The 26,427-nt window shown below is 36.1% G+C and overlaps 1 protein-coding gene and 3 pseudogenes across 1 annotated transcript; 2 read left to right on the top strand and 2 right to left on the bottom strand.

The window, feature by feature from the left end:
- Window positions 1-26,427, bottom strand: part of LOC126018277 (outer mitochondrial transmembrane helix translocase-like) — a 75,787-nt pseudogene that overhangs the window by 15,968 nt on the left and 33,392 nt on the right.
- Window positions 1,864-2,829, top strand: LOC126018187 (olfactory receptor 688-like). The gene has a single exon (XM_049780333.1). The coding sequence runs from the start codon at window positions 1,864-1,866 to the stop codon at window positions 2,827-2,829; it is 966 nt and encodes a 321-aa protein (XP_049636290.1).
- On the top strand, window positions 6,713-7,988 carry LOC126017535 (outer mitochondrial transmembrane helix translocase-like; annotated as a pseudogene).
- LOC126018315 (olfactory receptor 688-like) lies at window positions 12,558-13,523 on the bottom strand (annotated as a pseudogene).

Raw genomic sequence — 26,427 nt, 5'->3', positions numbered from 1 at the left:
ATGGAATATTATGTCAGGAGAGATGAAGTCATGAAATTTTCCTATACATGGATGTACATGGAATCTATTATGCTGAGTGAAATAAGTCAGAGAGAGAAAAAGACACAGAATGGTCTCACACATTTATGGGTTTTAAGAAAAATGAAAGACATTCTTGCAATAATAATTTTCAGACACAAAAGAGAGGAGGGCTGTAAGTTACAGCCCACACCATGAAGCTCACCACAAACAGGGATGAGTTTAGTTAGAGAAATAACTACATTGTGAACTATCCTAACAATGAGAATGTATGAAGGAAATAGAAAGCCTGTCTAGAGTACAGTTGGGGGTAGTGTGGGGAGGAGGGAGATTTGGGACATTGGAGATGGGAATGTTGCACTGGTGATGTGTGGTGTTCTTTACATTGCTGAAACCTAAACACAATCATGTATGTAATCAAGTTGCTTAAATAAAATATATATCTTTAGAAACCAGTACTTTATGTGGAAGTATAGATACTTTGTGCTGTGCCTCAGTGGTAATATTTTTCTCTTTGCTCTGGCTGTATTAAAAAATCTTTCCCCCAGTATGGATAATCATAAAATTTTCTGTGTAGTAGTAGTTTTACATAGCTCTTTTCTATAAATTCTGTATATAAAGGATAGAAATTTACATTAAAAATTTCTCTGATTTGTTTCAGGTTTGTGGATTTTTTGTTTTGTTTAACAACATGATGCATTCTTTTAAAAAATGAATGAACTGGGCTGGAGCAATAGCGCAGCTGATCAAGGACAGACCTCAGTTCAATTCCTGGATACCATATGCCCCAACCACAACCCCAGAAAGGAGAGATTTCTGAGTGCATAGCCCAGAGTAACCTCTGAGCATCATTGGGTGTGGCACAAAAAACAATAACAAAAACAAAAAAACAAACAAACAAACGAATGAACTGCTGTCAGTGAATCTTGATTTTCCTAATATCAGATCATGATGGAAAAAGGAACATCATCAATATTTGGTGGGAAGTTCTTCAGTTCAACCCCTTTGAAAAACAGCTCAGAGAGTTCTCAATAAATTTAGAATTGAGCCAGAAATTCCAATAGGGATTGGACCAATAAGACCCAAAAATTCTCTTGGGGGTATCTATCCTGAGGACTTTAAAACTTATTTAAAAGAATGTATATATACTCTTATAAATTCCTACAAATAAGTACAATAGCTAAAATATGGAATCAACCTGCCTAATAACAGGTGAGTTTATTATGAAGATTATAAGATATATACATTGATTATATACACAACAAAATACTAAGCAGCTGCAAGAATCAATGAAATCATGAAAGTTGCTGTAACATGGTTGGTACTGGAAGAAAGTATGAGTAAAATAAGCCAGAAAACAAAGGATGATCTTACTTATCTATGCTAAATAGAATAACCGAATGAGAAAATGTAATAAAGGGGAGGGTGCCAAAATCACCCCAGAACCTAAAGAAAAATATAGAAGAAAAAATCAATAAGGCATGAAGAAATATTAGAAAGGAATGTAAGGGGAGTTTGGGGTAGGCCTTCAGTTATATTGATGATATGGGAGAATGGTATAGCTATATATACAAAGCACAGACACAACACTAAAAACATGAGTTCTAAGCTGCAGGGGTTGAGAAAGGGAGTGGAGTATGGGAACACTTCTGGGGGAAGTTGATACTGGTAGTGGGATTGGTGGTGAAATTTTATATGTCTAATACACAAAAAAGTAATACTTTTGTAAATCTTGATTATCTAAATAAAATTATTAGAAATAAAATTAAAACCCTGAGTGTGACTAATCACAATCTATTCTTACCCCTTCATTCACAGGTAGATGCTGAGAAGATATCACAAAATATGGAGACCACCCTGAGTAGAACCAATAGCTCCATGTTACAAGTGTCTGAGTTTATTCTACTGGGGTTCCCAGGCATTCATGAGTGGCAGCACTGGCTCTCCTTGCCACTGACTCTACTCTACCTCTTGGCCGTTGGTGCAAATCTCCTAATCTTGATCACTATCTACCATGACTCTTCCCTACATCAACCTATGTATCAATTTCTTGCTGTCTTAGCTTTTGTGGACATTGGCTTAGCTACTACTATAATTCCCAAGATCCTTGCCATTTTATGGTTTGATAATAAGGCCATCAGCCTTTCTGCATGTTTTACTCAGATCTATGCCATCCATAATTTTATGGGCATGGAGTCAGGCATCCTTCTCTGTATGGCTGTGGATAGATATGTAGCCATTTGTTATCCACTTCGTTACCAGACCATAGTCACAAAAGCTTTTGTGATCAAGTTCACATTGTCTATGATAGTAAGGAATGGCCTGTTGACCATCCCTGTGCCTGTATTGGCTGCTCAGAGACACTACTGTTCCAAAAATAAGATTGACCACTGCCTCTGCTCTAATTTAGGAGTCACTAGCCTAGCCTGTGATAGCATCACTATTAATAAGTTTTATCAGTTGTTTTTGGCTTGGTTTATGTTTGGGAGTGACATGGGTCTGGTGTTTACTTCTTATGTCTTTATTATTCGTTCCGTTCTGAAGCTAAAGTCTGCTGAAGCAACATCTAAGGCTCTGAGTACTTGTAGTTCTCATATCATCCTCATATTAATTTTCTACACAGCTATTGTTGTGGTATCTGTAACCCACCTAGCAAGAAGAAAATTTCCCTTAGTCTCAGTTTTTCTCAATGTACTACAGAGTATCATTCCTCCTGCCCTTAACCCTATGGTATATGCCCTCAGGACACAGGAGCTGAGGGTAGGTTTTCAGAGGCTGTTTGGTCTGAGTGATACTGTGTCTAGGAAGTGAGTACTTATCTAGGATATTTCTGAATGAACAAAAGAGTACAGTGTGAAACACAACAGTTAATATCATAAAACCAAATTGGTAGAGAATCTTAATTTATTATATAAAGCATAGGCTTAATGGAGTGCAGTTTCTAAATATTAAACACATATTAATTTATTTAACTGGCATAAAATCTTATGACACGAGTACAATGGTTTTTAATACATTTTCAAATGAGGCAGGAAATTTGGGAAAATTTTTAAAATACAAAGGGAATGAAGTTGCAGGGTAAGATAAGGACCCAAGCACTCGGTCTCCAGAATTATGTCTTTAACCTTTTCTGTCTATTCAACCGCATTGTAAATTATTTAATTAATTTTAATGATATTAAAAAACAAATATATTGACTAAAATTATATATTATAACTTTATAGGTAAAATTTTATTTCAAAGGCTTACAAATATTTTCCTGTAATGGAAATAGAGCAGATTTTAGGTCTTCTGAAATTACTGCAGTAGCCTCTTATAATATAAATCAATAATTTTACAAGTATCATTTTTGTCATTTTATAAATTCTTACCACTTAAGTGAATTTATTTGCTTTTGACCTAAGTAAAATACCTCAACTTTTTCTAACATTCAATATTATTTATACTCTCTAATGGATTAATAAAATCATTATATTTTCAGAGTTAATTGTACAAATGACACCAATTTTCTCTGAAGCAACCCTTTCCCCATCAACAAGTGAGGGAAAATATGAACAGGGAAAAATTCACTGCAGAACTATTTTATTTTACTCCTAAAGTATAACTAGATCATCAAGGTTTATATGCTGACTCAGGACACATGTAGATAAGGCAATAATATGCTTCCCAACTATCACATAGCATTATAGTAAAATCGATAATAGACAAATTTGTGCTATTAAATTTGTAGGTCCAAATATGAGAAAATTCACTATGAAAAAAATCACTGAAGTGACCAGAGAGGGAGAGCACAAAGATTAGATTATGGTGAGTGCTTTGCATGTGGCTGATCCTGATTGAATTCCTTATATCCCTGAGCACTGCCAGATATGGCCTCTGGATGTGCCCAAACACAACCTGGGTAGCATAGGTAGTCCCCACTATTGCAGCAGGACTACAACAGTTTTGCATCCTCTACTTTTCATAGTACCTCCAGTTGGGAATCATCAAGAGAAATACCAGGATCTTCTGAACACCACATAAGATATTCAAAAGTAGCTCTCCCCAAAAAATCAAGAACTAGGAACAGAGCATAATTCAAGAGATAGAGAAAATCACTCACATCTCTGAGATCCTGGGCCCAATCTCCAGTATTGCATGACCTCAAACACCACCAAGCATTATTGGGTAGCTACTTAACACTACCTGATAGCCTCCAAACACTAATCTCAAAACACAACCTGAAGTGGTCATAGTCCCAGATAACCACCAACTGTGATACCCTCCACACTAGAAATTGTTTCAAAATATGAGCTTTTAGAAAACCCTAGGAATTAGCTACAGAGGCCTGATGTTATCATCCTCAAGTGAGCGGAAAGTTTCTTGGCACCATGAAAAAAATTTGAGATGTGAAAATGAATGTATATGGAGCCTGTAGTAGTTCCTATGGCAATATGCTTCAAGGGCAGAGAAACCTTGTATATCTTAGGCCAGGGAAAATTTTTCTCCAATTACTTACTGTGCCTATGCAAAAAATAGAGAAAGAGAGAGAAGGAGAGAGAGAAGAAGAGAAAACACAAACCTTTTTAAGTAGTTGCTGGTTTTGTTTTGTTTTGTTTTGTATGTATGGGTGTTTGTGGTTTTTTTTTTTTTCTTGTTCTTTTGTCTTTTTTTTTTGCCTTTTGTAATTGCTGGTTTTGGTTTTTGTTTGTTCTTTCTTTGCCTTTTTGGAGGGTATTTTTGTTGTTACGGCTTCGATGGTTTTCTTTATTTTTTCTTTTCCTCTTTGTTACCATTTTCCCCATTTTCCCTTTTCTTCTTCTAATTTCATATTTATAACACCTAAACAATACCTTCTAGGTTTTTTTTCTTCTTCCCCTTTTCATTTCTTATATTTCCAACAGAACCACATTTCTAAAATCATCTTGTTCAGTCTCATAATTTGAAGGTGAAAAATGGACAGTACCAGGACTAGACAGTCATAAGAAAATTTAGAGGAAATAAAAAATTATCAGACTTGAACACCAAACCCAAAGTCAATGGCAACAGAATTGATATGCAATCTACAACAAGCTGTACAAGTGGGGACAAGTTACACTAGTATCCTGGGGGTGGGGGTTAAAGGAGGGAGAAATGGGATGCATGCTGGGAGAAGGGATGGAGGGAGGACTATACTAGTGGTGTGAATTCTCTTTATTCATTATCACTATGTATCTTAAATATTACTCTGAAATATTTGTAACTCACTTTTGCCCACAGTAAAAATTAAAAATAAATAAATAAACAAACTCTGGGAATTATTTTATAATTTAATAATAGAGTACAGTAAAATATTTATCATGGTTATATAATTAGACAAAACTAAGTTACTTGCTTAAACCATTCTTTATTTAATTTACTTTATTAGAATAGCATGTATCAAGATAAGTTGGTCATAATACATTTATTTCCAGATAAGTGAGAGAAAAATTTAAAAAAAAATTGGAAGAGAAGAAAAACGAAAGGGGAGAAAAAAGTACAGCAACAACAAGCAAATATGTAAAACTTATTTTATTTTCAATGAAATCGTAAAGTTATTATCTGAAGGTGTAGTAAACTCTTCTAAATGACCACTCTGTTACTTCATTTGTTTCTGAACATTAAGTGACTTCAGCTACACATTGCCATCTAAATTGGTGAGTCCTTATGGAGTTGACAGTAGTAAACAAATGAAGTTGTTTTGCAGCTAGGAATGTGGACTTATGACTCAGGAATTCAATTAATGTGGCTTTTATGTGCAGGGTTATGCTGCTAGATGTCCAGAAGTATGAGATAGAGGAGGCCGTGCCAGCACTCACTCCAATAAAGTCTTGGTGATTTCAGTTCAAATATTAGCATACCTCAAGTTTGGTGTTACTGCAGAGAGTCATAAAGGAGTGGTAAAGCAGGACCAGAGACAAAGTGGCAAAAATAGGTGATAAGTGTAGTAGACATCACTTCAATAGGGATGTGGGGCTTGGCCTTCCCTCTCCTCCCTAGATTGCCAACTTTCAGCTGCATTTCCTGTAAATCTATGATTTTTCATCACTTGGCTTATATCTTTTTAGAGAGCAGAGAGAGTCTGTGGAGCTGGCCAAGTACAAATATGGTGACTGCAGCTTAAGTCCATTTTTAACGGTGATTCAAGATACTGTTATAGAAATATTGACAGATTTCTAAACAGTAGTAGTAAATGATAGATTGATAGATCAAATTGCCCATTTGTCTTTACTTCAGTGTTTGAATTATGTGCCTGAGATCCTTTGACATTAAATGTAGAAAATTCAAGTTTAATGAATAAATAATGAATTTTTACCTTAAACATTCATTAAGTAGAGTGGAAGTTTGCTATTTCTAATGCTTTATATACAAAGTCTTCCAGTGGTAATATGCATAAATGATGGACAAAACATAGAAGACTTTAATTACTACCAAATATAAGACTAAAATCTGAGCATGAAATAAAACTCAAAGATTGCTCCTCACTCCAACATGAAAAGATAACTCTAAAAAATACTTTCTAATTTCATACAAAAGAACTATAAAAATCAACAAATCAGAGGTAATTCTAAAACAGAATGGTAGGACCAGAAAGGATACAGATGAGAGGTGGATAAAATAAGCAAAAATAGCCTCCAGAGTGAACTGGGTTTGGGTTTCTGCTGCTGCTTTTCCTGCTCAGGGGTTAACAATCAAGATGGTTTATGATAAAGCCTTTTCTAGTTTTTTGAGTCAGAATGAAGTTGTTGGTTTTATTTTTTGTTTGATGATATTTAGTGCAGTAACATACTTTCAATCACGTGGAACTGATCCAACCAGAAAGCAAAAAGTAGAAGCTCAGAAACAGGGATAACTCTTAATGGATTCTGGGATTCATATGTAGTGCCATATGAACTAAACTAAACTAAACTAAACTAAACTAAACTAAACTAAACTCGGTTTAGTCTCTTGGAAGGCAGAAAAATTAATGTAGCAAATCGGTGTGAAAAATGTTAAGCTTTTAGAATATAAAATGAGTATTGCTGCCCATCTGGTAGACTCTCTTAACAAGCATGTTACTTGGAGTGATAGTGCAGGTTTAGATGATGTTATTACAGATCTGAAAGACACAGTAATTTTACCTAATAAAAAGAAGCACTTTTTGAAACAGGCTTTTGCAGCCTCCAAAGGTTTTCTTTCTATGTACCTGTGGTAAAACTTTGATTGTCAATGCTACCACCAAAGAAGCAGGCTGTCAATTTATTAACCTTCAGCCTTGAACACTGTACCATAAGTGGTACAGAGAATCACAGAAGATAGCCATTGCTATGTTCTCCCTTGCCATAAAGTTGCAGCCTTCTATAATTTTTATAGATGAAACTAACTCTTCAATTTTACGTTCTGACCATGAAGCCACAGCCATGATGAAAGCTCAATTTATGAGTTCTGGGATAGGATGGATGCAAATCATAACTGCCAGGACAGAGTGATGGGAGCTACTAACTGTCCTCAGGATTACTCAGCAATTATAAGAAGGATGCCCACAAGATTTTATATCAAACAGCTGACTCCTAAAGCAATGAGAAGCAATCCTCAAACTTATCTTGAAAAATAAAAATGTGGATAGATACATGGATTTGTTAGAAGTTTCTCAGGACTTAGGAATATACCCTAAGATTAAAAAGCATAACACAAAAATGCCTTCTGCACACCTATATTCATTGCAGTGCTATTTACAATAGACAGAATCTGGAAACAACCCAAATGCCCGACAACATATGAGTGGCCAAAGAAACTATAGTACATTCACACAATAGAATATTATACTGTTTTTCATACGGGTTGAACCAAATGACATATCTAGCAGCAGTGCACACTTTTCCACCACATTTTCACCAACACAGATCGTTTCCAGTATTTTTGATATATACCACTTTTACAGGTGTAAGATACCTCATTCTTGTCTTGATGTGGATTTTGCTAATGATAAGTGATTCTGAGCATTTTTTCAACATGTGGTATTTTGAGGAACAAGAGTCCCATATCTGCAGAAGAATCTTCTATTAGTGACATCAATTTAATTTTACGAAGTTCGAAGAACTAGACACTTGAGTTAACATACCAAGAAAGAGTTTTGCAAAGTATAATTTTGGTCTTCAAAACGTTTCAGTGCCTCTCCCATTTCTTAACAGAGGCATTTGTAGAACTATTGCTTTGTATTTAAGCAATGAGGAGTTATACTAACCCTATTTAAAGTGGTGTATCTGCTAAAATTAGTTAGAATTCTCTCCCATAGTGCCAGTAGGTTTGAAGTCTCTTTCATGTTTTGTTACGTTGAATCAGTTACTTGTGTTATAAATGCATATATTAGCTTTTCTTTATATTTGAGGCCATCACTTATGTATTTATTTATTTATTGTTTTTTGGCCACACCTGGTGATGTTCATGGGTTACTCCTGACTATGCGCTCAGAAATCGCTCCTGGCTTGTGGGACCATATGGAACATCAAGGGATTGAACTGCGTCCAACCTAGGCTGGCACGCAAGGCAAATGCCCCCCTCCTGCACCACTGCTCCAGCCCCCACTTATGTATTTATATATTTATGTATTTATTTATTTTTGTTTTGAGGCCACACCCAGTGATGCTCAGGGGTTACTACTGGCTATGTGCTCAGAAATCACTCCTGGCTTGGGGGATCATATAGAATGCCGGGGTATCGAACTACTGCCTGTCCTAGGTCAGTACATGCAAGGCAAATGCCCTACAGCTGTGCCACTGCTCTGGCCCCATCACTTATGTATTTAAACAGATAAAGTTGAACAAAAGAAAAAAATGTCTTCATTAACTTTTCTGTCTTCCAAGAGACTAAGCCAAGTTCAATCCATGGCACCCTACATGAATCCCAGAATCCTTTCTGAGCTTCTAATTTTTGCTTTCTGGTTGGATCAATTCCACTTGATTGTAACGTATATTTCTGCACTAGATATCATCACAAAAAATAAAACCAACAACTTCATTCTGACTCAAAAAAACTAGAAAAGGCTTCAGCATATATCATCTTAATTGTTAACCCCCAAGCAGGAAAAGCAGCAGCAGAAACACCAAACCCAATTCACTCAGGAGGCCATTTTTGCTTATTTTATCCACCTCTCATCTGTATCCTTTCTGGTAACTACCATACTGTTTTGGAATTGCTTCTGATTTGTTAATGTTATAGTTCTTTTGTATGAAATTATAAAGTATTTTTTGAGTTGTGTTTTCATGTTGGAATGAGGAACAATCTTTGAGTTTTATTTCATGCTCAGATTTTAGTTTTGTATTTGGTAGTAGTTAAAATCTTCTATGTTTTGTCCATCATTTATGCATATTACCACTGGAAGACTTTGTATATAAACCATTAGAAATAGTAAATTTCCACTCTACTTAATGAATGTTTTAGATAAAATTTCAGTATTTATTCGTTAAACTTGAATTTTCTACATTTAATGTCAAAGGATCTCAGGCACATAATTCAAACACTGAAGTAAAGACAAATGGGCAATTTGATCTATCAATCTATCATTTACTACTACTGTTTAGAAGCTGTCAATATTTCTATAACAGTATCTGGAATCACAGTTAAACATGGATTTATGTCTGAAAATTATTATTGCAAGAATGTCTTTCATTTTTCTTAAAACCCATAAATGTGTGAGACCATTCTGCGTTTTTCTCTCTCTCTCTGACTTATTTCACTCAGCATAATAGATTCCGTGTACATCCATGTATAGGAAAATTTCATGACTTCATCTCTCCTGACAGCTGCATAATATTCCATTGTGTATATGTACCACAGTTTCTTTAGCCATTCATCTGTTGAAGGGCATCTTGGTTGTTTCCAGAGTCTTGCTATGGTAAATAGTGCTGCAATGAATATAGGTGTAAGGAAGGGGTTTTTGTATTGTATTTTTGTGTTCCTAGGGTATATTCCTAGGAGTGGTATAGCTGGATCGTATGGGAGCTCGATTTCCAGTTTTTGGAGGAATCTCCATATCGCTTTCCGTAAAGGTTGAACTAGATGGCATTCCCACCAGCAGTGGATAAGAGTTCCTTTCTCTCCACATCCCCGCCAACACTGTTTATTCTCATTCTTTGTGATGTGTGCCATTCTCTGTGGTGTGAGGTGGTATCTCATCGTTGTTTTGATTTGCATCTCCCTGATGATTAGTGATGTGGAGCACTTTTTCAGACACAATTTTCAGACACAAAAGAGAAAAGAGCTGGAAGTTCCAGCTCACCTCAGGAAGCTCACCACAAAGAGTGATGAGTTTAGTTAGAGAAATAACTACATTTTGAACTGTCCTAATAATGAGAATGTATGAGGGAAATGGAGAGCCTGTTTAGAGTACAGGCGGGGGTCGGGTGGGGAGGAGGGAGATTTGGGACATTGGTGATGGGAATGTTGCACTGGTGATGGGAGGTGTTCTTTACATGACTGAAACCTAAACACAATCATGTATGTAATCAAGGTGTTTAAATAAAAAAAAAGAAATAATATTAGGTAATTGAATAGTAGAAACTTTGAATATGATGAATTTTTCCAGGTTTGTTTCTTAAAGACTACAAAATAATTAAAATTGACTGTTAAATAAATCAATATTGCTATCTATAACTTGTGCCATAGACCTGAAGATTTCTTGCACTAATCATGATTATCTAATAAATATAATGAAAATTAGGAATACAAAAAAAAACCATGGATTTAAGCTGCAGTCACCATATTTGCACTGGGCCAGGGTTTTCTAAAATTTCATATTTTGAAATAATTTCTTTTTTTGTTTTTGTTTTTGGGCCACACCCGTTTGACACTCAGGGGTTACTCCTGGCTATGCTCTCAGTAGTCGCTCCTGGCTTGGGGGGACCATATGGGACACAGGGGGATCAAACCGTGGTCTGTCCTAAGCTAGCACTTGCAAGGTAAATACCTTACCTCTAGCGCCACATCTCCACATCGCCCCTTGAAATCATTTCTAGTGTGAAGGGTATTATATTTGGTGGTTATCTGGGACTATGACCACTTCAGGTTGTGTTTTGAGATTAGTGTTTGGAGGCTATCAGGTCAGATCTGGATAGTGTTAAGTAGCTACCCAATAATGCTTGGTGGTGTTTGAGGCCACACAATACTGGAGATTGGGCCCAGGATCTCATAGATGTGAGTGATTTTTTCTATCTCTTGAATTATGCTCTGTTCCTAGTTCTTGAGTGTTTTGGGGAGAGCTATTTTTGAATATCTTATGTGGTGTTCAGAAGATCCTGGTATTTCTCATGATGATTCCCAACTGGATATACTGTGAAAAGTAGAGGATGCAAAACTATTGTAGTCCTGCTGCAATAGTGAGGACTACCTATGCTACCCAGGTTGTGTTTGGGCACATCCAGGGACCATATCTGGCAGTGCTCAGGGATATAAGGAATTCAATCAGGATCAGCCACATGCAAAGCACTCACCATAATCTAATCTTTGTGCTTTCCCTCTCTAGTCACTCCAGTGATTTTTTCATAGTGAATTTTCTAATATTTGGACCTACAAATTTAATAGCACAAATTTGTCCATTTTCAATTTTACTATAATGCTATGTGATAGTTGGGAAGCATATTATTGCCTTATCTACATGTGTCCTGAGTCAGCATATAACCCTTGATGATCTATTTATACTTTAGGAGTAAAATAAAATAGTTCTGCAGTGAATTTTTCCTTGTTCATATTTTCCCTCACTTGTTGATGGGGAAAGGGTTGCTTCAGAGAAAATTGTTGTCATTTGTACTATTAACTCTGAAAATATAATGATTTTATTAATCTATTAGAGAGTATAAATAATATTGAATATAAGAAAAAGTTAAGGTATTTTATTTAAGTCAAAAGCAAATAAATTCACTTAAGTGGAAAGAATTTATAAAATGACGAAATGATACTTGTAAAATTATTGATTTATATTATAAGAGACTACTGCGGTAATTCCAGAAGACCGAATATCTTCTCTATTTGCCATTAGACAGGAAAATATTTGTAAGCCTTTGAAATAAATTTTACTTATAAAGATGTAATGTATAATTTAATTAATATATTTGTTTTTTTAATATCATTAAATTAATTAAATAATTTACAGTGAGGTTGAATAGACAGAAAAGGCTAAAATCATATTCTGTTTATTTATTTTATATTTATTTTATTTATATTTTTGGTTTTTGGGCCATCCCCGGAGTTATAAAATCATAATTCTGGAGACTGAATGCTTGGGTTCTTATCTTACTCTACAACTTTAGTTCTTTTGTATTTTAGAAAATTTTCCAACTTTCCTACTTTATTTGAAATGTATTAAAAATCATTGTACCCATTTCATAAGATTTTTATGCCAGTTAAATAATTTAATATGTATTTAATATTTAGAAACTGCACTCCATTAAGCCTATGCTTTATATAATAAAGAAATTAACATACTCTACCAAATTTGATTTATCATTTTAACTGTTAGGTTTTACACTGTACTCTTTTGTTCATTCAGAAATATCCTAGATATGTACTCACTTCCTAGACACAGTATCAGTCAGACCAAACAGCTTCTGAAAACCTACCCTCAGCTCCTGTGTCCTGAGGGCATATACCATAGGGTTAAGGGCAGGAGGAATGAGACTATGCAGTACATTGAGAAAAACTGGGATTAAGGGAAATTTTCTTCTTGCTAGATGGGTTACAGATACCACAACAATAGCTGTGTAGAAAAATAATATGAGGATGATATGAGAGCTACAAGTACTCAGAGCCTTAGATGTTGCTTCAGCAGACTTTAGCTTCAGAACGGAACGAATAATAAAGACATAAGAAGTAAACACCAGACCCATATCACTCCCAAACATAAACCAAGCCAAAAACAATTGATAAAACTTATTAATAGTGATGCTATCACAGGCTAGGCTAGTGACTCCTAAATTAGAGCAGAGGCAGTGGTCAATCTTATTTTTGGAACAGTAGTGTCTCTGAGCAGCCAATACAGGCACAGGGATGGTCAACAGGCCATTCCTTAGTATCATAGACAATGTGAACTTGATCACAAAAGCTTTTGTGACTATTGTCGGATAACGAAGCGGACAGCAAATGGCTACATATCTATCCACAGCCATACAGAGAAAGATGCCTGACTCCATGCCCATAAAAATATGGATAGCCTATATCTGAATAAAACATGCAGAAAGGCTGATTGTCTTATCAAACCAGAAAATGGCAAGGATCTTGGGAATTATAGTAGTAGCTAAGCCAATGTCCACAAAAGCTAAGACACCAAGAAATTGATACATAGGTTGATGTAGGGCAGTGTCATGGTAGATAGTAATCAAAATTAGGATATTTGCACCAAGGGCCAAGAGGTAGAGTAAAGTCAGTGGCAAAGAGAGCCAGTGCTGCCACTCATGAAGGCCAGGGAATCCCAATAGTATAAACTCAGACACTTGTAACATGGAGCTATTAGTTCTACTCAGGGTGGTCTCCATATTTGTGATATCTTCTCAGCATCTACCTGTGAATGAAGGGATAAGAATATATTGTGATTAGTCACACACAGGTCTTAATTTTATTTTTAATAAATTTTTATTTAGGGAATCAAGATTTACAAAATTATTAATTTCATATAATATTTCACCACCAATCCCACTACCAGTGTCAACTCCCACCAGCAGTGTTCCCATACTCCAACTCTTGCAGCTTAGAATTCCTTTCCCACTACTGCAGCTTAGAACTCATGTTTTCAGTGTTGTGTCTATGCTTTGGATATATAGCTATATCATTCTCCCATATCACCAATATAACTGAAGCCCCTACCTCAAATCCCTGTTACATTCTTTTCTATTCTTCCTTCATGCCTGATTTAATTTTTCCTTGATTATTCTCCTTATGTTCTAGAGTGATTTTGACACCCTCCTGTTTATTACATTTTCTCATTCAGTTATTCTATATGCCATAGATAGTGAGATCATCCTTTATTTGTGTTCTGGCTTATTTATTTATTTATTTTGATCATAATGGCTTATATATCTTTCACAGTAGTATTTTAGGTACATATTAACACTGAATCAGGGGAATAACCATCACCAAATTTGTCCTCCCCCATCCAGTTTCCTTTCTGCAATCCATATACCCCATCATCACCCACCCCCAAGCTGCTAGAGTAGGTGGTCCCCTCTTTGTCTAGCTTACTATTAGTGATCATACATCTGTTTGGTCCTGGTACCCTCCCTTGTTTCCCCCTTTATTTAAGAAGCGGAGCTAGATAAATCGAGTTCTGTGGTTTTGTTTGAAGGAAAGAAAAGAATAGATTGGGGTGCAAAATAAGAAAAAACAAGTCAAATACACTGAAATGGGCGGAGTCCTTCTAGAGGCTTTCAGCCTCAGTTTAAGAGAGGATGTGAAAAAGGTAATTGAAACACCATAACAATATAGAAAGAAATATCAAATTAAATATCCAGTGAGCACTACAGCAATAAAAACAAGCACCACACAATAGTCTCGGTTCTGAAGTCAAATCATGCCAGAGTGCAAAAAGAAAGAAAAAGAGAAGATAAAATAAAATAAAACAATATTGGAGACATCAACTTCAATATCTACACCAAAATAAAGACGTCAAAAAAATCGATCATTCGATAAATATGTGGAAAAATGATTTTGTGCTTTTTTTTTCTTTTTCCCCCTTCATAGGCACAGTATCTATTAGGCATATTATAGAGGGAATTCCCTTGGCCTAGGAGATACAGAGTTTCTCCACCCCTGAAGTATACTGTCATGGGATTAACTGTAGACTCCTTGGATGATCATTTACTCTCCCCTCGGTGCTTTCGTGGTGTATGGAAGACTTCTGCTTCGTCTTGGATGGTAAAATCAGACCTCTGTATCTAGAGATCTTGGTGACTGTGCAGTTCAAGGAGTGGAGCTTATGATGAAGTTTTTCTTTGTGGTTCTAGGAGTTCTGCTTCTTCAGTGTCTTTTTAATCCATCTTCTGTGGTTGGTGGTCTTGGTCATTATGTTGCTTCTAGGATGGAGCCTGGGGTAAGGTCTTTCGTTATGTTTCCGAAAGACCCATTCAGTTGCGGTTGTCTCAGTCAGACCTCTGGAATTGGAGATCTTGTTTGTTGAACAGATCGTAGACCAAAAGCTAGGCTAGAGCTTTTTGTTGCTGTTGTTGTTGTTGTTGTTGTTGTTGTTGTTGGTCCCTTGATGAGTATTGTCCAGTCCAGGTTGTAACAACTAGTCATCTGTATATAGCGATCTTGGCTTTTGCACAGATCAAAGGGTGACATGTTTTCTGTTTTTGTCTTATCGTTGGCTGATGAGGAAGGACAACTTGCTCTTAGCTCAAGGTGTTCCCATTTCCTCCTTGTCAGGTTATCAATTTAGAACTGGCCCATGGTGGCCTCAGAGCAGCATTACGGATGCCTTGGTGGGGATTTGGTCCTGGAGCTGTTGTGGAGCACTCTGTTGTTTCTATGTCTGGGATCCAGGAGTCAAGGCTGGACTGTTGGTGTCTAGTTCCCTGGAGTCTAAGTTGTTTCCACATGACATACATTCAGGGTGGGAGACGTCCCTGTGTTGTAAACAAGTATGAGTTCTTATCTCTAGTAGACAAGAGCTTGTTTTTACACGTAAAATTTCCCCTTTGTTTAATATGTCTTTGCAGGAAGAAGTGGTGCTACATTATATTGCTGGTGTATTTGGGGGTGGAGAGAGAAGAAAACAGACACTCGACAAAAACTAAGAATATATATGCTCACACATAACTAAAGAAAAAAAAGTTTCTTTAAAAAAAGATTAAATAAAAGACATAATTAAAGGAAAAGTGGGGCTGGGAGAGATAGCATGGAGACAAGGCATCTGTCCTTCCTGCAGAAGGACGGTGGCTCAGATCCCGGCATCCCATATGGTCCCCTGTGCCCACCAGGGGTGATCTCCAAGGATAGAGCCAGGAGCACCCTCCGAGTGCTGGTGTTCTGGCTTATTCTAATTAACACGCTATCTTCTAGTATCAACCATTTTACAGCACCTTTCACGATTTCATTGTTTCTTACAGCCTGATAGTATTTTGTTTTGTATATGAACCACATTTTCATAATCCACTCATCTGTTTTTAGGCAGGTTGATTACATATCTTAGCTATTATTCTCATTATATGAATTATTGGTATACATATATTCTTTTGAATAAATGTTTTTAAGTCCTGATTGTGGATACTCCAAAAAGAAATTTTGGGGTCCTATAGGAGTTCAGTTCTAAATTTATTGAATCTCTACACTGTTTCCGAAGATGCTGAACCAGACAACATTCCCACAAACTGTGGATGAATGTTCCATTTTTATTATGATCTGATTTGGAGCAAAATCAAGATTCATTGACAGTGATTCATTCCTTTTCTTTCTTTTCTTTTTTTTTTTTTTTTTAGTTTTTGGGCCACGTTGGAGAAGTGTCTATTCATTTCATCTCCCCATTTTTCTATGGCTTTATTTGGTTTTGGGGGACTCAGCTTTCTGAGTGCTTTGTATATTCTGTTTATCAGCCCTTTATCTGATGTGTTGAGTGCGAAAAATTTTTCCCATTCAGTTAGCTGTCTTGTTTTAAGTTGGGTTTCCTTCACCATGCAGAATCTTCTAAGTTTGATGTAATGCCATTTGTTTATGTTTGATGCTAAAATCCTTGCCATTGGTGTTCCATCCTCGAAGACGTTTTTAATATATAGGTCTTCGAGTGTTCTGTTTAATTTTTCTCAATAAACTTTATATATTCTGATCTAATTTTAAGGTCTTTAATCCACTGTGAGTTGACTTTTGTATAAGGAGTGAGGTATGGATCAATTTTCAGTTTCTTACAGATGGTTTTCCAGTTGTACCAACACCTTTTGTTGAAGAGACTTTCTTTGCTCCATTTCAAGTTCTTGGCTCTATTGTCAAATATTAGTTGACTGTATATTTGGGGATTTATGTCTGGAAATTCTGTTCTAACCCACTGGTCTGAGGCTCTGTTTTTGTTCCAGTACCATGCTGTTTTGATCACTATGGCTTATAGTATACCTTCAGGTTAGGTAAATTGATGTCACCCAACTTCTTGTTTTCAGTATCTGTTTGGCTATCCTGGGTCTTTTGTGGTTCCAGATGAATTTTATGATTGATTCTTTTAAGTCTTGAAAGAATGATGCCTGGATTTGGATGGGAATTGCATTGAATCTATATAGAAGTTTGGGTAGGATAGTCATTTTGATTATGTTGATTCTACCTACCCATGATCATGGGATGTACTTTCATTTCCTTAGGACTTCTTCAATTTCTTTCTGAAGTGTTTTGAAATTTTCCTGGTATAGGTCCTTCAATTCCCTTGTAAGGTTGATTCCTAGTACTGGATATATTTTGAAAATATTTTAAACGGAATTGTATTTTTAATCTCTCTCTCCTCAGCTTCGTTATTTGTATAGAGAAACGCTACTGTCTTTTGTGTATTGACTTTGTAACCAGCTACTTTGCTGTAATGGTTAATTGTTTCTAGGAGTTTTACTGTGGACTCTTTAGGGTTTTCGATGTATATCATCATATCATCTGCAAAAAGAGGTAGTTTGAGTTCCTCTTTCCCAATTTGGATCCCTTTGATTCCATTCTCTTGTTTGATTGCTATTGCAAGGACTTTTAAGATTATATTGAATAAGAGTGGAGAGAATGAACAGCCTTGTCTAGTTCCTGACTTTAGGGGAATGCTTCTAGTTTTTCGCCATTAAAGATAATATTGGCTGTGGGCTTTTCATATATTGCTGTAACTATCTTGAGGAAGGTTCCTTCTAACCCTATTTTGCTGAGTGTCTTCAACATGAAAGGGTGCTGGATTTTGTCAAATGCCTTCTCTGCATCGATTTATATGATCATGTGGTTTTTGTCTTTCTTGTTGTTGATGTGATGTATGACATTGATTAATTTGCATATGTTGAATCAACCTTGCATTCGTGGGATAAAACCCACTTGGTCATGGTGTATGATTTTTTTGATGAAGTGCTGGATTTGGTTTGCTAAGATTTTGTTGAGTATCTTTGCATCTATGTTCATTAGTGAGATTGGTCTGTAGTTTTCTTTCTCGGTGGTGTATTTGCCATCTTTGGGAATGAGTGTGATATTAGCTTCATAAAAGGAATTGGGGAGAATTCCTGTTTTTTCGATTGTTTGGAAGTGTCTGTGGAAAAGTGGCAGTAAGTCTTCTCAGAATGTTTGACAGAATTCACCTGTAAATCCATCTGGGCCTGGACTTTTGTTCTTAGGGAGTTTCTTAATTACATCGTCAATTTTCTCTGAAGTGATTCGTCTGTTTAGGCTTTCTAGGTCTTCCTATTCTAGTCTTGGAAGATGGCATTTTTTCCAAGAATCTGTCGATTTTTACTGGGTTCTCTAGCCTAACTGAGCATAGTTGTTCATAATATGATCTCATGATATGTTGTATTTCTTGGGGTTCTGTTGTAATCTCTCCCCTTTCATTTGTGATCCTACTGATTTGGGTGTTTTCTCTCTTTTTTTTGGTGAGTTTTGCCAGTGGTTTGTCTATCTTTTTTTGTTTATTTTTTCAAAAAACCAACTCTTGGTCTCATTGATTTTTTGTATTGTTTTCTTTGTTTCTATGTTGTTTATTTTTGCTCTGGTTTTTACTATTTCTTGTCCTCTGTTTGTGGTTGGATTTCTTTGCTGCTGTTGTTACAATTCCTTGAGATGATTCTTTAAACTGTTGATTTTGTCATTTTCCTCTTTCTTGACATAGGCCTGTATTGCTATGAGTTTCCCTCTAATTAATGCTTTTGCTGTGTCCCACAAATTTTGACATGTTGTCTATTCATTATCTTTTGTCTCAAGGAATCTTTTTATTTCTTCCTTCATTTGCTCTTTGATCCAGCTGGTTGTTGAGCAGCGTGTTGTTTAATCTCCAGGTGTTAGTTTTTCTCCATTGCTTCTTCTTGCAATTAATTTTGACCTCTGTTGCATAGTGATCTGATAGGGTGCTTCTAATGATCCTTACATTTGTGTATCTACCCCCAAGTCGGAAGGACATTTATCTCAAAGAATGTGTGCACCCCACTATTTATCGCAGCACTCAGTATAATAGCCAAGTCTTGGATCCAACCTCGATGTCTAACAACAGATGAGTGATACCTATACACAATGGAATAATACATGGCAGTCAGAAATGATACAATCACAGACTTTGCAGCAACGTGGATGGACCTAGAACATATTATGTTAAACGAAGCAAGCCAGAAGACAAAAGATAAACACAGAATGATAGCACTATTCTGAAGCACCTAGAATATGCACCAGAAATACAACCAATACTCCGCAATTAAATAACAGGGTGAAACAGGATAGAAACCTCAAACACTGTAATAATCACCCATATACTGAGAAGTAGAGCCCAAAACAAAGGGAGAGAAAGAACACAAATCCCGACTATACATTATATCATAAAAAAACAGCAACAACAGAAACAACAGTGTAGAGAGAACAGGTATGTAATTACGTTTTTACTACAAAGGCCCATAATAATTTACTAGGGATCTTATACAGGATTACAGGTAAAGAATATGATGGGAAATTACTGAGTCCAAAGGAAACACTTCATTACATTATATTTGAATGCCTTAACCTTACCACATTTAAAATAACCTCTCAGCTTTTCTGTCCATAGGGATTCCTGGATACAAAGTGTGAACATCCTATAGTGGTACCTCGGTGCTCAGTCACATGAGGCACCATACTCTGCTTGAATCATGAAAATGGCCAGATAAAACTCTTTAACATATCCTTTATCTCTAGATTATGCCTTCTTTTAGGACCTGAAGCACATGACCAGCCAGATCACCGAAGCAACAACCGAGACCTACAGATTTTTACCACAGGACCTAAGCAAGGAACAAGTTCAACCAAACTAACATGCCCTTGCTCTTATACCCTCTCTTCTCATTACTTTGTATTTTTGTTGTTGTTTGTGTTTGATTGTTGGTTTGTTTTATTTTGTTTTTCCTATTCTCTCTTCTTGTCTCCCTCTTCTTCCACCTTCTCCTCCTCACTATCATCAATTCAATCTATGTTAAATAAAATCCACAAGGTTACCTCCTCTATAGGAAAGGAAAGCTGACATATAGGGTGCTGTGAACAAAACTGAAAAGGGTAAACACCTATATAGATAGACCTCACTAACACAATGTCAGTACTTGATACACGAAACATATACATACCCAAAAGTTGACCTATTAGTTTTCTTTCCTTACATGTACTATACTTAGTACTCAGCGCACCTCTTGCCCTCCACACCTCTCTACATTAATATACACCTAAGCTAACTTCTATATGTTTAAATGTGCGCAGGAGCACACAGAGATAGGAACCCACCTTAAGGGACAAATCTAAATCACGAACAACCCATACCTATACCCTATATAACCCCTCCCATATACTATTCCCTCTCCCTCCTCCAGAAATTCAACTATTCCTTCACCCCTCAATTCCACCCCCGATATCCCCACCACACTATAACTCTTCACCCTCAGTTCTTAATCCAGTAGGCATCAAGACCAACTTCCTACCCCAATGAGCCAGTACCCACTACCCAAGTGAAGAAACACCCACTCAAACTCTCACCTCGCTCCCGGCAAGAAAATACAAACAACACCCTGACTGACCCATGCAGTGTGGCCCTCCTAATGACCTCTCCCTCATGTGGACTGTGGCTTGATACTGGAACTAGCTCCAACAGACCCCCACTTCAAGAACACTATCCAAGACCTCCCTGCCTGGACCCCACACCTCACAAGGAAATCTCAACAGACAATGGGGAGGCCTATACTTTCATCATAAATATAGACCTATATAACACAACCTCTTATCCTGTTTCTCCCCAAATGTAATGTGATCTCTGGTATCACTTTCTCCCTTTTTCTTGGTTTTGGTTTTTTTTTTTTTCTTTTTGTTAGTTTCTTTTGTTTGTTTTGTTTTGTATTGTTTTGTTTTAGTTATTTGATTTGATTAGTTTTTACTTCTTTTGGGTCACTCCTGGCGGCACTCGGAGGGTGCTCCTGGATCTATGCTTGGAGAACGCCCAGGGTGGGCACGGGGGACACTGGTAATGCCACCATCCTTTTACGGGAAGGACAGATGCCTTGTCTCCATGCTATCTCTCCCGGCCCCACTTTATTTCTTTAATTATGTCCTTTTTTTTTTATAATTACGTCTTTTATTTAACCATTTTTAAAATTTTTTTTAAAAAAAACGTTTATTCCTTTAGATATGTGTGAGCATATATATTCTTAGTTTTTGTCAGGTGTCTGTTTTCTTTTCTCTCCACCCCCAAATCCACCAGCAATATAATGTAGCACCACTTCCTTCTGCAAAGACATATTAAACAAAGGGGAAATTGTACGTGTAAAACAAGCTCTTATCTACTAGGGATGAGAACTCATACTTGTTTACAACACAGGGAAATCTCCCACCATGAACGTATGTCATGTGGAAACAATTTAGGCTCCAGGGAACTAGACACCGACCATCCAGCTTTGACTCCTGGATCCCAGACATAGAAACAACAGAGTGCTCCACAACAGCTCCAGGAGCCAAATCCCCTCTAGGGCATTCACAATGCTGCTCTGTCGCCACCATGGGCCAGTTCTAAATTGATAACCTGACAACGAGGAAATGGGAACACCTTGAGCTAAGAGCAAGTTGTCCTTCCTCATCAGCCAACGATAAGACAAAAACAGAAAACATGTCACCCTTTGATCTGTGCAAAAGCCAAGATCGCTATATACAGATGACTAATTGTTACAACCAGGACTGGACAGTAAGCATCCAGGGACCAATAACAACAACAACAACAGCAACAAAAAGCTCTAGCCTAGCTTTTGGTCTACGATCTGTTCAACAAACAAGATCTCCAATGCCAGAGGTCTGACTGAGACAACCGCAACTGAATGGGTCTTCCGGAAACATGGAAACATAACGAAAGACCTTACACCAGGCTCCATCCTAGAAGCAACATAATGACCAAGACCACCAACCACAGAAGATGGATTAAAAAGACACTGAAGAAGCAGAACTCCTAGAACCACAAAGAAAGACTTCATCATAATCTCCACTCCTTGAACTGCACAGTCACCAAGATCTCTAGATACAGAGGTCTGATTTTACCATCCAAGATGAAGCAGAAGTCTTCCATACACCATGAAAGCACCAAGGGGAGAGTCAATGATTATGCTAGGAGTCTACAGTTAATCCCATGACAGTATATTTCAGGGGTGGAGAAACCCTGTATCTCCTAGGCCAAGAGAATTCCCTCTACAATATCCCCAATAGTTACTGTGCCTATGCAGGGGGGAAAAGAAAAGGAAAAAAAAAAGCACAAAACTATATTTTTTTCCACATATTTATTTATCGATTGATTGATTTTTTGACATCTTTATTTTGGTGTAGATATTGAAGTTGATGTCTCCAATATTGTTTTATTTTATTTTATCTTCTCTTTCTCTTTCTTTTTGAACTCCGGCATGATTTGATTTCAGAACCGAGACTATTGTGTGATGCTTGTCTTTATTGCTGTAGTGCTCACTGGATATTTAATTTGATATTTCTCTCTGTATTGTTGTGGTGTTTCAATGACCTTTTTCACATCCTCTCTCAAACCATGGCTGAAAGCCTCTCGAAGAACTCCGTCCATTTTCAGCGTATTTGACTTGTTTTTTTTTATTTTGCACCCCAATCTATTGATTTTCTTTCCTTCAAAGAAAACCACATAACTCGATTTACTAGCTCCGCCTCTTAAATAGAGTGGGAAACAAGGGAGGGTACCAGGACCAAACAGATATATGATCACTAATAGTAAGCTAGACAAAGAGGGTACCACCTACTCTAGCAGGTCGGGGGGGGGGTGATGGTGGGGTATATGGGTTGCAGGAAGGAAATTGGGATGGGGGGAGGACATATTTGGTGATGGGTATTCCCCTGATTTAATGTTAACATGTACCTAAAATACTACTGTGAAAAATATGTAAGCCAATATGATAAAAATTGTGTTTTAATCATAAATGTTCTTTGACTTACATGTATTATTATATTATATTAATTATATTATATGTTATGTTACTATATTATGTTATGTTAGTTCACCTCAATATGTTAATCAATTTTGTCTCTTGAATTAATTCTTACAATTAAAAAAACCTGATGAGAATATAAGAGGAGTATAGATTCTAAGATGTTTCAGTAAAGCAAAAATAACATTTTACTACCATATCTCCATTAAAATTCTGAGTAGATTTTAAAAAATATGGTATTAATATAAATACAGAGACTTGTATATTATGAACAGATAAGTTTTCAGTTGGGTAGTTGGATGGCAGAGCTGTTTTATAAATGTTTCAGAAGAAAATAAGCAGGAACAATGAGATCTCTGAACATCTTGTTTTTAACAATGTTTGTGTTTGGATTCTAGTTTCTCACATCTCATTGAATCTTCATCCTAAGATTTCCATAGGCACTTCATTCTTAAGTTCTATTTATATTTAAAAACCATTTTTGTATCTAATTATTCTATTTATTCTGGTTAATTTCAACTTTCTATTCAATTAATTTTGTAGCAGGATTATTTTCCTTTTTATATTATTCTTTTTAATGAAAAATCCTACTCGTGTGCTTCAGTTCCAGATTTATTTTCCTAGCATGGCTGATGTAGTAGTCTAAAATGTGAGTTCCAAAATATCATTTTAATAAGAATGGTTTTAAACTTATTATTTTAAACTTTAAAGGTTAATCTTTATACTGGTAAGTCTTCTAGTAAAGAATAGAAATAGAAATCTTTTGCTTATATATTTACATTTTTAATTAAAAAATTTGTGCTTGAGCAATAGTACAGTGGGTAAGTATATGCTTTATATGCTGCCCACCTACGTTCAATCACCATATGGTCTCATGAGCAATACCAGGAATAATTCCTGAGTGCAGAGCCAGGAGTAACCCTTGATCATCACTGAGTGTGGCCCAGAAACAAATAAAAAGTGTTAAAATTTTGTAATTTTGAACTATTTTTATTATTTTGGGAATTTTTGATTAATTATTTTTATTATATATTCCAAAGTTAATTTACTTTATTTCTAAGATAATTAGCAATAGATTGTAAGTAGAGCATTATTTTAAATAATGACTTTAAGTAGTTTTTGACAAAATTGTTCATGATTGATTTTTTTTCAATCACCCATATATAACACCATTCACCAGTGCACATTTCCTACTTCCCATGTTCCAGTTCCCCCCATCTCTGCCATTTGCCTCTGGAGCAGAACATTTACTTTTTTCTCTTTTTGTCTCTAACTTTATTTTTCTTTTTTGACAGTTTGGTTTGCCCTACTGTTAATGAAGTTATGAAATTTGCATATACATGGATGGTTATGGAAAGTATTATACTGAGGGGAATAGACAAAGAATATTCTCACTCATTTGTGGGATATAAGAAAAATAAACAATAGCATGGTAATAATATCCAGAGACAATAGAGGTGAAGGCCAGAGGATAAGTTTATGGTAGGAAGCTTGCCACAAAGAGTGGTGAGTGAAGTTAGGGTAGAGAAGAGTATAATATGACACTTGGAATTGATCACTCTGGACAAGAACTGGGTGATGAAAGAGGATAAAGTAATAGGCATGGTAGCCCTACATTAGTAATAGTCCAAAGCACACTTATTTTTTAATATTTATTTATTAAATTAGTGTGGCATAGAGTTAAAGTTGTCCATAGCTAAGTTTTGGTCATACAATGTTTCAACACCTATCTTTTCACCTGTGTTCATTTCCTGTTACCAATTTCCCCAGTTTCCCTATCATTCCCCTTATCCCTATCCTCAGTCTGCCTCTATGACAGACACATTTTTTCCTTTTTCTCTCTCATTTTGTTCTATTAGGTAGAGTAGTCTGCACTACTATTACTAAAGGGCATCATGCATAACATCCGGGTCTTTATGACATATAGAAATCACCTGAAATTTTCTTTTAGTATTACCACCTTGGTTTTTTATTGTTTATTTTGTAATCATCTATTTTATAACCTAAATTAAACTTTTTGTGAGGTTTTCTGTTTTATATCAACAGTAGATTTTGCTGAAAAATTTTTTTAACATTGTATATTTTGTGTTTGGTTATTTATCTGTGTACCTAATTTACTAAGCTATTGTTAAACTTAAAAATTTAGGATATGGGGCTGGACAAATAGCTCAGTGATAGAGCATTTGTCTTGCATGTAGCAGATACAGGACGGATGGTTGTTCGAATCCTGGCATCCCATATGGTCCCTCTTGCCTGCCAGAAGTGATTTCTGAGCGCAGAGCCAGGAATAATTCCTGAGAGCAGCTGGGTGTGACCCCCTTCAGTAAAAAATTTCTCATACATTTCTTTTTTTTCTTTCTTTTTTTTTGTGGGCCACACCCGGTGATGCTCAGGAGTTACTCCTGGCTATGCACTCAGAAATTAATAATAAATGAAATTATTATATATTAGTAAATGTGAAAAATAATTTTGATTGAAACGTTCAGTTTTTTGCTTAAATTTAATGGCTTTCTGCTACAACCTATATTAAATATGCTGTCTTTTTTTTTTTTTTTTTTTGGTTTTGGGTCACACCCAGCAGCACTCAGGGGTTACTCCTGGCTCTATGCTCAGAAATTGCTCCTAGCAGCCTGGGGGGTTCATATGAGATGCTGGGATTTGAACCACTGACCTTCTGCATGCAAGGCAAATGCCTTACCTTCATGCTATCTCTCCGGCCCCAAATATGCTGTCTTTTTAAAGTTACATGTCTTCACTTTTTATATTGATGTTATAGTATTGTTTGATATGCCACTTCTTATAAATTCTTGGTTATAAAGTTTATTTTAGACTCATTAGTTTTTAATTTACATGCAACCTTAGCCTTATTCATCTCCTTAATTTAATCACATAGACTCTAGTGTCTAAATTAGTTAAAGAATCTGAGAGAAGAAAAGCATTTACGGTAAAAAATCAAACACAGAAAATTAAACATGGAGGTTTTAGATAAGTCACAGAATCAGGACATTATAGGCCATTATAGATCATGAGATTTCCATTCTTTTTTTATCTTAGTATGCAAAGATATTGACTCATTCACTTACTTTTCAGGAGGGCTTTGAAGAGATTCTCAGGCAGGCAATGTTTTCTATAGTATCATTCATTCTTCTGACTTCAGATATCTCTGTTCAGCTCTATTTTTTGTCCAGTAGGTTTTTTGCTTGGTACTCCTGGAGTCAGGAATTTTGTATAAATAAGACTTCTGATGTGCCCTCTCTTGTGGCTCTTTTGGCTATATGTGCTTTATTTCAAGAATCCTCCAGAGTCTTCT

This window comes from Suncus etruscus, chromosome 9 (genome assembly GCF_024139225.1).
Source record: "Suncus etruscus isolate mSunEtr1 chromosome 9, mSunEtr1.pri.cur, whole genome shotgun sequence".
Classification (NCBI taxonomy): domain Eukaryota; kingdom Metazoa; phylum Chordata; class Mammalia; order Eulipotyphla; family Soricidae; genus Suncus; species Suncus etruscus.
Note: the sequence above shows the minus strand (reverse complement) of the source record. Positions and strands in the feature narration are given on the sequence as shown.